This window comes from Triplophysa dalaica, chromosome 11, assembly GCF_015846415.1.
Source record: "Triplophysa dalaica isolate WHDGS20190420 chromosome 11, ASM1584641v1, whole genome shotgun sequence".
Classification (NCBI taxonomy): domain Eukaryota; kingdom Metazoa; phylum Chordata; class Actinopteri; order Cypriniformes; family Nemacheilidae; genus Triplophysa; species Triplophysa dalaica.
Window position 1 is genome coordinate 7316940 of NC_079552.1, and position 15815 is coordinate 7332754.

Sequence of the window (15815 nt, forward strand, 5' to 3'; positions counted from 1 at the left end):
CTTTGACAGCTTTTAAAGGGACTGTTCACTCAGAAATTACAATTCTGTCATGACCAGTGATGCAGTCCTAACAAAAAAAGTGGTGTACTAGAAACATTATACCCCAGAGACCGACCCTAAATGGCCGAAAAACATAGAAGTCAGTGTGTGTTGTCTAGTAACATGACATTTATTACAGTTAAATATGCAATTTATTCATATATATAAAATACACAGTTCTTCACTTATGCTTTGATTATGAAGTTATATCATTGGAGCAAAACAGGTCCATGCCAATAATGTTGACCACAATACAATATTTTTCCTTGGTTCAGAATATAGATGTAACTTTGCCTGAGTAAAGCTAGTATTAAAAGTGGTGACAGATGCTGTTGTGGGAGGTTTTTAAGAAACTGATCTAAAGAATCACTTGTTTTAAAACAAAATAAGAAAAAGATAAAGTTAAAGGGACGTTTTTAAGCAGCAAATGCGGAGGGTATACGATAATATAGATCTTCAAATGTCGTTATACGCAAACAGCGCCATTGAAAAAGCAAGCATTCACCACTGGTCATGTATTACTCAACTTCAAGTTGTTAAACGTGTATAAATGTCTTTCTTCTGTTAAACGTACAGATATTTGGAAGTATGTTAGCAACTGAGATTTCTGGGGCACCATTGACTACCATATTAGTCACTAAACATTAATTGGTAGTCAAAGCTTCCCCAGAACTGTTCGTTTCCTAAATTCTAAAACAAATATCTTCTTTTGAGATTAACAACATTTAACAACTATTTATTTTTATACAATAATTACAAAAATTATACCTTTTTTCTCTACTATAGTAGTCAGTTGTGGCCCAGATTTGTCAGTTTTAACATTTTTCCAAATATATTTATTTGTGTTCCATGGATTTTTTTAACCAAATAAAATAGGTTCGGAACAACTTGAGGGTGAGAAATTATTATATCAAATAATTCAGATTTTCCAAATCGTAATGGAGTGCCATGAGAGAGGAGGTTACAATCTGGCGGGCGCTATGACCCAGACACAGGCAGAAGTTTTCACTCTCACTGGAGGCTTTCACATTCACCTGCTGTACTCGTGAGTTTAGTGCGTTATCTACTCCGTGTGGACAACACCACAGGTATGTACAACATTATTTATTACACACTCTACTAATAATGTCTTAAACTGCACAGACAAAAACCAGAACCAGCCAAAAGAAAAACGATGACACTTGAAATGCGTTATGAGTTATTTGCTTGAATTTTTTTAATCAAAATTGGTTAGGCTATTAACAATTCCTGTTTACATAACAAAGTGTTTTCGAAGTTGTTTTAAATGCATTTATTTATTTTAAATGCTAAGTACATAATATACATTTATTTTTATTATTTTCTTTACTCATTCCTCTCGTTTTGACGTTATTGCTATACGATTTATGTGTAGATCCACAACATGACGGAATGTATAAAAAACTGTTGCAAACAGTTTATGGCCAAGAAGAAAGAATCAGAGAATCAAAGTAAGTCTCCCTCTCTCTCTCTCTCTCTCTCTCTCTCTCTCTCTCTCTCTCTCTCTCTCTCTCTCCTGCTCGTAATTGTTGTTTTCACTATGCAGATACACATAAAAAAGATGCTGCACATACAAATACATACAAATCCTTATTGAATTATTGATTTTTTTGCAGTAATAAAGGTTCTGCCTCCACATACATTAACACTTGAGTCTAATGTGAAGAAAAGTGTTGGAGTGTCAGAGGATTATCTCTTGTCCAAACTACCACCAGACGGCCGGGAGATTCCCTTCGTCCTTCCAACCTTCAAGCCCTCCTACATTCAGCCGAGAGGGGCACAGTACCCTGGCTACAATATTGGGCAACAGAGTAAATTGGCACTTTTATGGGTTTACTAGGGGGAAACAGTGTCATGACAGCATTTTTTGGATTATATGTTTCTCAGTTAATGAGAATGGAGATCCATAACCTTGCACAAATTTAACAATTATGCAAATCTGACAACAATTTAAGGTTCCACAAGGACCACTTATGCAGAAAGGAAGGCGGAGCTTGCAGGAGCCAGTCAAATTGTGTATGACCCTGAAATTACCTTAAACACCAGTCAGATGATAAACTACATGTCACCCGGTTCCCTGAGACGCCCCACTTTGAAAACTGGGGTTGGCAATACCCATGGCACAGGTGAGATGCCTTTAGATTTAACTGAAATGCTAATGGATGTTCAGACTTGTTAAGGAAATTCAGATGCAACACAGATTCCTTCTTCTTATCATTTGTTTTCTGGGTTTGAGGGAGTGAACTTACCGTACAATATAACTTCCTCATAGCATCATTTAGTGTGTAACTTCTCTTCAAATATTTACTCTCCAAACCACCTGTCTGTAATCTTTCATTTTATTCCCTCTCCTAAATCAATATTGTTTATGACACACTTGACATGAGAATGTCCCGCGTTGTTGAAATGTATGATTTTGTTGTTTTACATTATACACAGAAAAAACAAAAAGCATCCCATTCGATGACACAATTGCAATTACCTGGCTTATAAGAAAATCATTTCAGTCTTTAAATGTTCAGTATTTTATAAAGAATAGAGAAAAATAAGACACAATGTATTAATGTACTGGAATTTAGAATCAAATGTAATCTTCTGAATCAACTGCATATTTGACGTATAGACGTACACTGGAAAGCTACTGAATCAGTGAAATGATTCATGTCTGTTATTCACAGGATGGGACAATAATGGTAAACAGAGACTCAGTCACTCCATGTTCGATTTGTCAAACCCTCAGGGCCATGTACAGGTGAGTGCACACATACACGCCTCACTTAACAGCCCGTTCCTATAATCAGTATCACCGTTCAATTATACAGCTTTCACAGTCACATGCAGCCTGTAAATATCTGTATAAAGGGGTATGTAATAATAATTTGAGGAGGGTTATTAATATGTATTATAAATAAATGACTCTAAATAACCTAGTATTGGCAAACATGAGCCAAAGTAACTGACACGCCTTAATCTGTTATCAGAGTACAGCTATAAATTATCATATTAAAACACATAGAAAACAAACAAAACAGTACTTGTTCACGCTAACATTTTATTCATATTCTTTTTTTTAGATATACAATTCTGTATATTAAACTTTGTAATGTTTTTCAATTACCTATAGATTGTCAACACACTTAATAAATATAATAGCGCTTTTTTTTTCATGGGGTGGGAAATTGTATTGTCTCAGACTAGGCAAATTTACCAACGTCATCAACTTAACGTTTTTAAAGTTCTTAACATAATTGGCTGATAGAAATTATACATGATTGCATTATCGATATGAAATGAAACTAAATCTAGCTGCGGCGGAGCATTTAACACCATAGTGTTTGATCTGAGCTGGGCGAGGTTTCTATTATTGTTTAAGTTAAATAAAGACACTGAGTCAGTTTGTCGTCTCCAGCCTTATAATGATGGTGGATTACTGAGTGGCCACCTCAGTGTGCAGAAGTGCAACCAAACAAACCTACACCAATCAGATAAAGCCTGTTTTAAAGTTTCCTGTTTGACGATTGGCAGTTCTGTGATGCAGTGACATTTCTTCTCTGTTTCCTTCAAGCGGTATGATTCTGTATCCAGTATCCAGAGCAGCACATGCTCCATTCAGGATTCCTTTGGGAGCAGCCGTAGTCTAGGTAACCATTCATGACCGATCACTCAAATAGTAATTGTAGACAACCGCGTTCCAAAAGAACCCTCAAAGTTCCATTCCAATAGTTCCTCTCCACTGTTACCTGGCATTTCCACTACAACTTCCTTTGTTTGTTTTTCTCCTTTTTTCAGTGTCTTTTTAAACCCTTTATTTCCCAACAATCTTGCCCCCTCTCTTCCAGCCCAGTACTCGCATACACAAGGACTCTCAAACAAACTCACATGCGTACACAAACGCGCACACACACACACACACACACACACACACAGGACTGACTCATTGCAGATTGTGAAATTGTGGAAGGGCAGATGCAGTAATTGCTTCCAAATGTTTTCCCTAAACTCAAGCATGCATGTATCCTCAGATAACTCTTAGTAGATAGTGGATCTTTTTACACACACAAACTTATGTTCTAGTGAATGTCTACCATGATGTTTAATTATAAATAATGTTTTCAGAAAGTCAGAGACAATAACTGATTACATTGTGGGAAGTATATTTATATACAGTATATCACTGTCCTATTACATAAAAACAAACAAGCAAGAAAATATAGCCTGAAAGGGCTGTCTGTACTTTTTTGGAGGCTCTATGGACAGTAATGCAATATAATATACAGAACTTTGTCTTCAGAGGTTTATAATGAGCTTTAAAGCGTTATGTTTTTAATATCTATTATTATCTATATAAACCACGGGTCCCCTGACATGGAAATCGTGTTGTTGTTTCTACAGAAGCCCTAAATGGACAAACTGCTCTACAGAGCATATTTCATAAATACGTTATCCCTTTCGGCAAAGAAGCGAAAAACGTGACGACATCTTAGTTCTGTGTCAGCCACCGTAGAGCTTCCAAAGGGGGGGAGGGTGAGCGGTGGACTCAGCTATTTGTTGCATTTTGCAACCTCACCACTAGATTCATATTTATTTGTGTTTACTTGTTCGCTTGTAGAGTCAATTATACTGTCTGGAGATGAGCGGGATCATGAACTAGGAAAAGTATGTGTGCACATGAGGTACGAAGAGGCGGTGGAGCAGGTGTGGATCACCTTGGTAAAGGTACGGTTTCATCCAACAGGGGCTTTACAAGTCAGCAATAGGCCATTGTGTTTCATTTATACTCTGGCTGAATTGAGCTTCTGTCTCTGAGTTTGGGCACAGTTCACCAAAAATCATCTTAAAAGCAAAAAAATTAAACTATTTAATCACCAGGACGTTTCTTCTTTCATTGAGCTTCCAAGTCTCAAAAGCATTTTCATCTATAATATCCTAGTTATCAAACACACAAATGTTTTATTGGTTGGTTATAAAGCTTATAAAAAGTGCATGTTTCTTTCACCCTTGTTGTGTCTGTTGTCCTGACATTTTGGTACTTTCTCTCTTAAGTGTACAGGCTTGAATGTGGACACTGAAGGGTCAGAGCCTCCAAGGATTGGGGTCAAAGGGGTCATCAGCATGACGAAACAAGTGAGATTCAAGAGCACAGTCAAAGAAGCATCAGCGGTGAGTAAAACAAAGAATCAACTCTTGCTTCAGCGTTGCAGAAATAACATGAGAGATTGTTTTTGATTGCATAATTCTGATTAATAATGATAAATAGTCAGCCTGCATTGAGGGTGTTTCTCTCACACATGCCTGATGTGTTTCTTCAGTTATCGCTTGTTTCGGCTACACGCCCTGTACTGATATAAAAAAGATTATACAGTTGTTTTGTTACTTTAGTATATTTGCAGCTTTAAATGCTTTGCCAATATTATACTTTGTCATTTTTGTCATTTTCGTCATGCTAACAAAACGCATCAAGTAAAGTAAATGAATTCTTCTCAATCTTTGTGTTTTGTAGGACACTCTCTTCATGGAGACATTTGTCTTCACTCTTAACCTAGAGCAATTACGCAGTTCTGCGCTGGTGCTGCGTCTGCAGGCTCACGCGCCACGCAAGCGCACGCTCGGAGAGTGCGCGTTATCTCTTCGGACCCTCGGACCACAAGAAACACAACACTGGCTGGATTTCAGGGCCCACTCTAAAACACGTGTGAGTCTCTGACCTTCTGTATCGTATCTGAACGCTTATCTGATTCCAAACCAAGCAGCCAGAATACACCCAGCCCTCCCATACAATTCCTACCTGTATTTGACTGTATGTGATTCTTTGAACGTGATCTTAAACTTTCCCCTTGCAACTACCCATTATGCCTCGGTTACCCTGATAACAGTTTGTGGAAATAATTAAGGCAGACAGGCCTAATAAAAGTCATGTTATTTTTTGTTGTTTTATTTTCCAGATGAAAGAATGGCTCTAGAATTTCCGACATCATAATTACGTTACTGTAAAACAATGTGTCACATCTTGTGTAATCTAACATTAAACATAAACATTGTTTGGCTAAGGGAACGTTTCCACACACACACAGACAGGGATCGGGTTTGGAACAGTTGTATTGACAGTGTTTATATAAGCAAAAAAAAAAGTTTTTGTTTCAAGGAAGACTTTTTTGTGCGTGTCTCACTCAAATCACAAGCCATTTTGCAATGTCAAGCACAAAAAATGAATGGTTGTTATTCGCTAGTTTGAGATAGACAGAATTGCGTTCCAGAATGAATGAAGGTCAGTGTAAGTGGGTGAAATGAAGAACGTTTGTGTACTTTTGCAGAAATAGGTTTGTGTCTTATAAATCTGTGAACTACAGTAGTCATAACAGGGACAAGCACACACAAATAAGACGACACAAACTGACACGGTTAATACTGTGTGTATTTGTGTTTCTGTAGGTGTGTCATGCTGAGCTTCAGCTGGCTTTGTGCTTTCAGCCGGTGAGCAGCAGAATGCAACTCCATATTCTCAGTGCTCAAAACCTTCCAACATCCTCCTCACCACTCTCACAGAGTAAGTCTCTCGGCGTTTATCATCATTTCACCAAACACTTTCATTACTATATAAGAAAATATAGAATGAAGTTCACAAATCCGTGACCCGAGGTAGTTCGGATAAGCGGTAGAAAATGGAATGGAATGGAAGTTCACAAATGGGCTTAATAAGGGTTTACCTCGTCACCCTGACCACAACTTAATATGACAGATTTTTGTTATCTTATCATTTCCCAGTTCTTTGCACCAAATAAAACTGCACATTCTCTGTAGGTTTCTTTGTAAAGGTGGACATGCTTAGTGATGGCAGGTTCTTGCTGAAGAGGAAGACAAAGGTGATGAAGTCATCAGGGGGGCGTGTTCAGTGGGAGGAGGTGCTTCTTTTGCCCATCACCAATCAGGACAAGAACCTTCAACTGGCGGTCAAACTCTACAGAAGCGGCTCTGTTCGGAGAAAGCATCTACTTGGACAGGTCAGTAAAGAGTAGAATACATAACAGCATTCTTAGTAATGGTATCAATATAGCTAAAGATGAAGTGTTTGTTTTCTACATTTCTAGCATTATCAAACACAATTGCGAGAATGTATTTGTCAGCAGGTTTTATTTAAATTTCCACCATTTTCCATTGGCTGAGAAAAAGATTGTCTCTTCCAAACTTTATTAAATAAAATCTCAAAAAACTAAATTATAAAGTTAATGTTACATTTAATAAATGAAAGCTGTTTATTCCTTTAATATGATTAAAGGTGATTTTCCTAAATTTTCAGGTCCTCTTGGGTTTTGACTACAGTTCTCTAGAGGCATCGGAACAGTGGCAAGATTCCATGACTAATCCAGAAAAAGTGGTGACCTCATGGCACAGAGTCAGTCGACCCTGAACGAGAGAAGAAATGAACAAGAGAGATATAGTGGTAAACTGGGCTGGTATGCTCACGCGCACATTTATACGATTATCAACTTCCAAAGAAAATCAATTTGTATCTTTGATCTTTGATGAATTTTCAGTGAAGATATGTTTTTTTAACTACCCAACTATTTTTCTTATCAACTTTTCCTGAACACTCAAAACAAAGGAAACACTGTAAAGGATAATTCATTGTGATCACTGGCAAATCTATTTCAGTTTTAGTTTTGGTTTATTTAAAAACATTATATATTTGCTAAACAAAAACTGAATAATTTAACTAACATATCATATGTAAAGAACCTTGGATTAGTTAAGAAGTCTTTTTTGTTTACTTTGCTTATATTATCCTTGAGCACCAGGTGAACCAGGGCTTTTTTATGTGTGCTGTAATTTGTAGATAGATGTAGAAAGTTGTAGATAGCAACAAAGTTAACATTTATATGTTTCTTACTGATGTATAAAAATAAAAAAACATGACATACTGTGTATATAAGAGCAGGACACATAATACAAAGTTAGCTGCGATAAGACACAAAAGATTTAACAGAGCTGTGCTAATGTCCAGACATTAGCACAGATATTTAGTTAAAGAAGTTAAATTAGACAGTCAGCTAATAGTTTTTCAGAATTCATATATAAAGTTTTAGAATTGTTCTCCATGCATCCCCATATAACACCAGTACTTTTGAGTTTATACATTGAAACGACATCTCTGCAGTGATTTGGTGATGATGAATGATTGTTTGTAAATCCGGTTAAATAACTGTAAAAGAGTCTGATGCTTTCTCCCCTGGGGCTGAATACTATTTGAAAAAGCTTTTATTTTTAGAAGTTTAGGAGGACTTGGGTTACATTCCCGTCCAAGTGGAACTCAATCCCTTACTTTGCCTCCTCTGTCCTTTCACAGAGCAAGAGAGCTTAAATGAAAGGGTAATACAGCGAAAGACTGAAACAAAGAGACTTTTGTTTACACTGGCATTTCACTTACTTGCATGTTTTGTACCAAGGTGACCTAGCTCTCTATGTGTCGTCATTTTTATGCAATCATATTTGTACAGGTACAGTAAAACTAGCAGCAAGTATCTAAGAGAATTTATATTTGTGTTCATATTTAAGCATGCATATTGTGTTAAGTGTTGCTAGTTCAGCAGACATGATGTGATATTATGTAGGAGATATTATAACAGAGAGGTAAGAAACAACATTTTGTGCTTACTGGCTGTATTTTGTGCTTACACATTTTGTCTGATCTGTTATTGTGATATTACTGCTATTAAACGTTATATCAAATCACCATGTGAAAGAATCTTTAAAAATGTGACACTATGGAATTTTTTGTTATGCTGTTTCATTGTGTGAACAGATTAACAATGTTACAATCATTTTATTTGAGAATTTGGTGTTTTGTACAGTATGGATTGCCTAACATGAGTATGGAGTTGTGCATGACAGATGGTGAAGTTCTAATAGATATACAATTTGATTCATCTGTGTAAAAATGTATTGAATCACAGTACTGCAGATCTAATTTAAAGCATACAACATACGTGTCTCTATATGAAAGTTGAAATGTGATTCTCTGCCTCATTCACAACAGACAGAGTTATGTAAACATTTATACTGTAGTCATATAAGATTAGTTAACAGTAATGAACAGTGCATGTCAATTTTAATATTTTAAGGCCTCTGAGGGATACTTCTACATCCGGATGTTTGATTTAACTGACGTCATGATTTGCGTCAAAATGTACAGGATTGTTATGGGATTGACTGTTTGAACAGTGTTAATGGTTATTCCTCAAGACACACCCCCATCACCCTGGGTTACTTCCACCTGTAGCAAATCCCAGCAAAACAGCTGACCTGTGTGTGTGTGTGTGTGTGTGTGTGTGTGTGCGCGCGTGTGTGTGTGAATTGAATGTGTTGTGTCTGTAGAAATTATACAACCAGTTAATAAACGGTCCAGGAATTGAGATATGAAAGCGCATATGAAAACGTGGCCTAACACTTACCTGCAAGTCTCTTGTCAAATCTATTCAATAAAACCCAAAGTCAAAGGAAGTGAGTCATAAAACAGATATGTATAGAGATATAAACAAGAAGACTGAAAGATTGGAAGAGTGAGAAGCTCAAAAATGTTTTTGCTTTTTCAGTAATCCCCCTCTTGACCACAGACACTCACACTTTAACAGCTGTGACCATGTGGAGTTGCATGCGTGTGTGTTTCCACTGTGTTTTTAATTAAAAGAGGACTTACACATCCTAGATTTCAGCACCGTCTCCAGGATCTGAATTCCTCACAAACTTCCTCACGCTGAGTTCACACGCTTCAAGATCAAGATTATCTGCATCAACACCCCAAATCCACACAGATGTCTGTTTCAGTAAGGCTCTCTTTCAAAACTGTTTTATAATTCTATAACATCTGAACTGCAATCAGAGCTTTGAATATCTGTTGTCACAAAAATAGGTTAACCAGAGATTTTTTCTCTTCATTTTATGTCTTTGCTGTTTTAAGTGCTTTAGGAGAAATTGTATATGATCCAGTATTACATGGCTTGAAGTTCATATTATTTTGATAAACTTTCATTCCCACAAGCACATTTTGTATTAATTAAGGTGTAACTTGATCCTCTAATGTGTATATTAATTCCAGTGTTGGGTAAATTACTCTGAAAAAGTAATTAATTCAATAGTCTAATTAGATTACTATAAAACTTACTCCGTCCAAAAAGTATTTAGTTACTTATAACTAATTACTTTCTATATCCTACATCAACCTTGATCAGCTAAGTGATTCAAGGATAGACATGAAATGGCTTATTTAATTCATTCAAATAACTTATATTAAACTACATAAAGTATTAAAAATGTGAGAATTATACATTAAAGCATGGATTTTGAGTTTCGATGTCAATTTCACTATTTCACATGCATAAATTACACAAAGTATTTAGTTAATTACATAAAAAGTAACTGTAATTAAATTCCAGAAAAAAAGAGTAATCCCTTACTTAGATTTTTCAAGGGAAAAGTAATTAAATTACAGTAACTAATTACTTAGTAACTAGTTACACCAAATAGTGGTTAATTCTAATAAAACAGATAACAGGACTGTAAATTAAGACAATATACACAAAAAATTCAATTGTAGCACAATATCACCATCTTTTGGGCGTTGAGAGAAGTGGAGGAAAAATATGCGTCATTTCCTATCGTAGTTTTTTCATAATTCATGTAGAAACATTGCCCGCTGCATTATAAACACATGATCAACACACAGAATATGTCAGAATCTCTCACCGCAACTTTGTCAGCATGTGATAAAAAACGCATTTTCATTTTTTCATTTTGAATAAAATACGTGTTTGTCTGTGATTTGTCCATTTAGCCAGTCTGTTATAAACTATTATTTATAGAATGTTCTGATAGAATCCTGTATAGAATAAAATACAAAAATGTACAGAATAAAATTGAGTATTCTTAAACATTTTAGATATTCAAAACGAGATATTTTTACATAATCCACATATTGGATAATTGAATGAACGAATTCTATTTATTAAGTTTTATTGTTAACGTTGTGATTGTATTGACAAAAAAATGTAATCGACAGACTTTAATATTTTTATTTTCACTTATTTTCACCATAGCAACAAACATCCGGTCATGTAGATTATGAATCTCCTTTTAGCTGGATCGATGACTCAATTTGGTCTGTTTTGGTGACTCAAATCACATCCCCCTTTATGAATTCCCAATACTACTACCCCGTCTTATTGTAAAATAAAAGGATAATAAATAATTGAACTACACCTGACACACATCAAGCATGAATGCTCATAATTCGGTTATTTATCTCTTTTAAATTGATTTCAGTAAACCCGTATTCTTCTTCGTGTTGATTAAATGTGTTGAACCGTACGCCTGGAGGCGCTGGATTGTGTGGGGTGTGGGCTACACAATGACGCATATGACAAAGAATTCAGGCACTATAAAGTAGACGAAGCTCTTACCTGTTTGCATTGACTCGCAGTCAGACAGGTAACGTTAACATGGGCACAGAATCAGAAAATAAATCCGTTCTTAAAGAGGGGTTTTTAGTGAAAAGGGTAAGACAAACTGGTTTAATTCATTTTCCAATCGCTTTAAACTGAATTAATTCGCTTGATGTTATTTTCAGGGACACGTGGTTCACAACTGGAAAGTTCGCTGGTTTGTACTTAAACCGGACAGACTTCTGTATTATAAATACGAAAGTGGAAAACGCGATTCGTCTCATCGAGGGACCATATCGTTAAACAACTGCAACATCATCTGTCCTTACCTGGAGTATGAGAACCGACCGGTGAGTGCGGACCATCAATTGTAGTATAGTTATCTTTTTACATTTTAATCTATGAAAACAGACGATTGAACAAACTTCATAAATGTTGGCTTTGTTCTGAACACATCTTCTTCAACCTTGTTATAAATGGGTTAGTGCAGATTAAACTCTGAACGGTACCGCTGGGTGTGTCTCTTTTGATTTAAATGTTCACAGCCTCGGGTTGTCATGTTTTATATGATTTAGCCCTTCATTGTTGTATTTTGTTGTAATCACATGCTCTCGCATGTCAGGAACACAACACTATTTCCCACTGGCTTTAAAGAGCTGGAATCCAACACATGTTCATTGAGTTTTCTAAATGTTTAGACACGTTTATGTCGCCTGTACATTCCTTGAAATTAAAGGCTGCTTCACTTATGATCATAGTGTGTTTATAACTATGATAGTTTGAAATAAAATCTTGGAATCCAGTCTTGTGATTGGCTGTGCTCATGTGGCATCAGCTAACTTCTGATCATCTATTACATTTCAACTTCAAGTCTTGAATCATTGTACACTTGTGAGCATTATAATATATATTTAGTTTTTAAGGCTGTTGTCATAGTAACCACATGTCTTTCATCTTGCAGCTGGTGCTGAGGCTGCAGACCAGCACCTCAGAAGAGCATTTCCTGGAGGCGTGCAAGAGGGAGGAGCGTGATGAATGGGCTGAAGCGATTGGCGCAGCAGTACAGAAGCTCAACCCACATAAAACACCGACCCCATCCTCATCACAGAATAAAGGTTCCACGTCCCTCCATCTTCACAATGTCAATCTCAGGTAACATGAGTTCGGAGACCGTCAGTGTACTATATGTTTCTTTTTGTTGTTAGATACACTGTCGAAGCTAATAATGTGTATGTCATCTCTAATCAGTCAGGTGGTGGACTCTATGTATGATGTGCACACTGGTATTCGCCTATGCAGCCATGTTGAACAGGGCAGTTCTTACACCAACTGTTTCTCAGGTCAGACACGTATTATACACTAACACAATAGCTCATACATGAAATATTTAGTTGCATTGTAATAGTTATGATCTTATTTTGTGTGTGTACAGGCTCAGCAGTGGTGGATTGGCTTGTGTTTAATAAGCTGTCTCTGACCCGTGTGGAGGCAGTAACATTAGCCTCTGCGCTCCTGGATGACAGCTCTCTGCGACCTATCGGAATAAGAAGCGCCGATGCTCTACGTAACGCTGCTTTAGGAGAGCAGTTTCTGGATGATTCCACTGCACTCTACTGCTTTGTAAGTTCTTTTCTTCTTTTTTTGTGTTTTGTTTTTATTATGGTTCTCAAACTGCAGTTTTCAAACGGCTTAGAAAATAGCACAATTTAAGCATGACACTTTGACTTTATGGAGCTTGAAGCGCAGAATCATGACACTGTTTTTATTTAGTTTTAAAGGGGAGTCTAATAAAACAATTTCAACCAAATCTGTAGTGTTAGTTGTGTTAGCCCTTACAAAAAATAAGTTAACTCCAAGTTAATTTCATTATTCGGTATACTTCGGTAAAGGTTGTTGCATTTTATGTAATGAGTACTACTTCAGTACCGCTTGGGACTAAAATGGCCCACTTTTTTAGTTTATAAAAGTATCTTAAAAAAGTTCAAGTATACTTTAAGTGCAAGAGTAGTAAATGTCAAGCTCATTTTTTTTTAGAGTGAATGAAATATACTCTATTAATATACAAGTAAATAAATAGTGCAGTTGTTTTCTTTAAGTGAACATAACATCATTCTTATACTGTAGTTTACAATATATGTTACAGGTCCCGGTCAAAGGGAGGAACTCTATTCAGTGTAAAATTTTCAATAAAACAGTAAGAGAGACAAGAGTATGCTGTTAGTCAAGCAGTCCTCTGTATTGTCTTTATTAAACAAACAGTATTTAAAACCATAATAAAATATCATATGTAAACTGAATAAACACGTATACAGCAAAAGATCAATAAATAGGTCAAATCATCCAATAACTTTTATATAAATCGTACAGACTCTCACACAGATCTTTTGCACAATAAACTTCACTTGAATAAAGATACTCAGGTAAGTAACACATTAGAATATTATTAAGCAATAAGTTAAACATTTTAGTCAATTTGATTTAATTTGTTCAAATGTCACTTTTACTATTAAATGTAAGACACTAGTGAACCTCTTTCTGACATAATATCTATTTAAAATAATTACAGATTTGATCTCAAATTTAGTCATTTCAACCAACCTTTTTCAATAAAAAAGTAAGAGAGACAAGAGTTTGATATTAGTCAAGCGGTATCTCAAGCTCTCAATTGCCACCAAGAACTTAAAAGATGCAGCTCAAGACTCATTCTTCAACTCTGGACGTCCGGTCGAACGCCGGCGCTGATCTTGGGAAAAACGCATAGCACCAGGGCTGAGTGGAAAAAAAACCCGTTAACTGATGGCTTTTTCTAAAAGCGCAGCTTTACCGTTGAAAACAATTGAAAAAACATGCCAGCCACAGGTGTAAACGCCTCTGTGGACATAGCCTCTTACACTATCTATCATTACTACAAACACAATCTCATATGAATTGTAATATACATAAATAGTAAATATATACACGTATACAAATCATTTCATTGTGACACAAAAATTGCATACACACACTGTATTTCAAGTAGATTTGAAGCATCTCAAAATATACCAAAAGTTTGAGTATTAAGCCTAAAACGAATTCTAACAGCACACTTCAGCAAAAACTTCTTGAGCTGGGTGGAAATAAGATGTCTTAACTCAACTAAAAGTATGTCACTTCTTCCACAGTCTCAGAGCTTCCAGAAGAGAGGTAGTGTGAAAGCAGAGAAGTCTTTGTCTGCGGTGGAGCTGAGTGGCAAAGTAGTAAAGAGAGGTTACCTGTTAAAACAGGTAAGCACTCCAATTTAAAGAGTGGGCTGGACTGAAATGTGATTATCTGTATTGCCAACTATCTGTGTGTGCGCATGCTCACCTGTGTATCTGTGTGTCAGGGCCACAAGGTGAAGAACTGGAAGGTGAGATTGTTTGTCTTAAGGGCGGAGCCTGGCTTTCTGCACTACTATGACCCCAGCAAGGTGAGAGTGTCTATTAAGTACAGTCAAATACACACCGGTGTCTCAGATCAAGTACTGAAATGTATTGTGTCATGTGCTGTTTACTTTTGTGCTGACTTGTATATTTCCTGTGATGGCCACCCTTTGTAGGATGACATCACACCAGTTGGCAGTATATCTCTGCGCGGTTGTCTGGTGTCTGCACTGGATGATAACGGCACACCCTCAGGTGAGTCACACCTGTATCATGCCTCTCTTATGGAGCTCTCTGAGGTGTGATTACTCCTGAATCACTAATATTACTGTTACTCTATGGAAAGCTTTATTGGGAGTTTCCACACTAACAAGTGTTTACATCATAATTGTCTGAATTAAAGATTTAGCAATACAGATGCTTAACATAGGAAATAATTTAGGTTCTATTGTCATGGTAAGACTGATGTTTACATGTTCTCTGTAAGCAGAAGCTAATGGTCACTCTATTGTTATCTTCAGGTGTTAAGGGTAAAATACAAGGGAACCTCTTCAAAATCATCACTCAGATGGACACACACTATTACATTCAAGCCCCAACACACGAGGAGAGAATGGACTGGATCCAAGCTATCAGACAAGTGATGTAACCGTCACTTAACTCCAAATGTAACGAACCAACCCTAACAAATGAGTTAACCACTTTTTGTTAAACAAATTCTCTGTTGACAAATCTGTGCGTGTGCTGTTTAACAATTGTATTTTTGTGTGTCTTAAGTGTATACGGGACAGTTTAGTTTTTATATATTAGAATATACAGACGGTAAAGTTTTCGCATTCAGTGAATGTACAGTTAATTAGATGATCAGTGTTTTTTGTATGTGCTGTTTTGTAATGTTATAATAAATGTTGCAAAAATGTATATG

At 36.3% G+C, this 15815-nt stretch overlaps 2 protein-coding genes across 2 annotated transcripts; both read left to right on the forward strand.

Moving 5' to 3' along the window:
• The first annotated feature begins 1062 nt into the window (after window positions 1–1062).
• Window positions 1063–8785, forward strand: LOC130431635 (tandem C2 domains nuclear protein). The gene is made up of 12 exons (XM_056760772.1): window positions 1063–1127; window positions 1433–1508; window positions 1674–1868; window positions 2013–2183; window positions 2736–2809; window positions 3623–3698; window positions 4667–4773; window positions 5101–5217; window positions 5558–5749; window positions 6487–6601; window positions 6856–7055; window positions 7352–8785. Exons 2-12 carry the CDS (start codon window positions 1442–1444, stop codon window positions 7460–7462), a joined length of 1425 nt encoding a protein of 474 aa, XP_056616750.1. The 5' UTR covers window positions 1063–1127; window positions 1433–1441; the 3' UTR covers window positions 7463–8785.
• Window positions 8786–11470: 2685 nt separating this feature from the next.
• Window positions 11471–15811, forward strand: plek2 (pleckstrin 2). The gene is made up of 9 exons (XM_056760299.1): window positions 11471–11603; window positions 11675–11839; window positions 12451–12641; window positions 12738–12829; window positions 12922–13109; window positions 14651–14752; window positions 14854–14937; window positions 15067–15145; window positions 15412–15811. The coding sequence occupies exons 1-9, from the start codon at window positions 11547–11549 to the stop codon at window positions 15537–15539; spliced, it is 1086 nt and encodes a 361-aa protein (XP_056616277.1). The 5' UTR covers window positions 11471–11546; the 3' UTR covers window positions 15540–15811.
• The last annotated feature ends 4 nt before the right edge of the window (window positions 15812–15815 follow it).

Coding starts and splice junctions, on each gene's coding strand:
- LOC130431635 (XM_056760772.1), top strand. CDS start 1,442: ATGACGGAATGTATAAAAAACTGTTGCAAACAGTTTATGGCCAAGAAG. Junction 1,869..2,012: donor CTACAATATTGGGCAACAGA/GTAAATTGGCAC, acceptor CAACAATTTAAG/GTTCCACAAGGACCACTTAT. Junction 7,056..7,351: donor GAAAGCATCTACTTGGACAG/GTCAGTAAAGAG, acceptor CTAAATTTTCAG/GTCCTCTTGGGTTTTGACTA.
- plek2 (XM_056760299.1), top strand. CDS start 11,547: ATGGGCACAGAATCAGAAAATAAATCCGTTCTTAAAGAGGGGTTTTTA. Junction 12,830..12,921: donor TTACACCAACTGTTTCTCAG/GTCAGACACGTA, acceptor GTGTGTGTACAG/GCTCAGCAGTGGTGGATTGG. Junction 14,753..14,853: donor GAGGTTACCTGTTAAAACAG/GTAAGCACTCCA, acceptor TCTGTGTGTCAG/GGCCACAAGGTGAAGAACTG.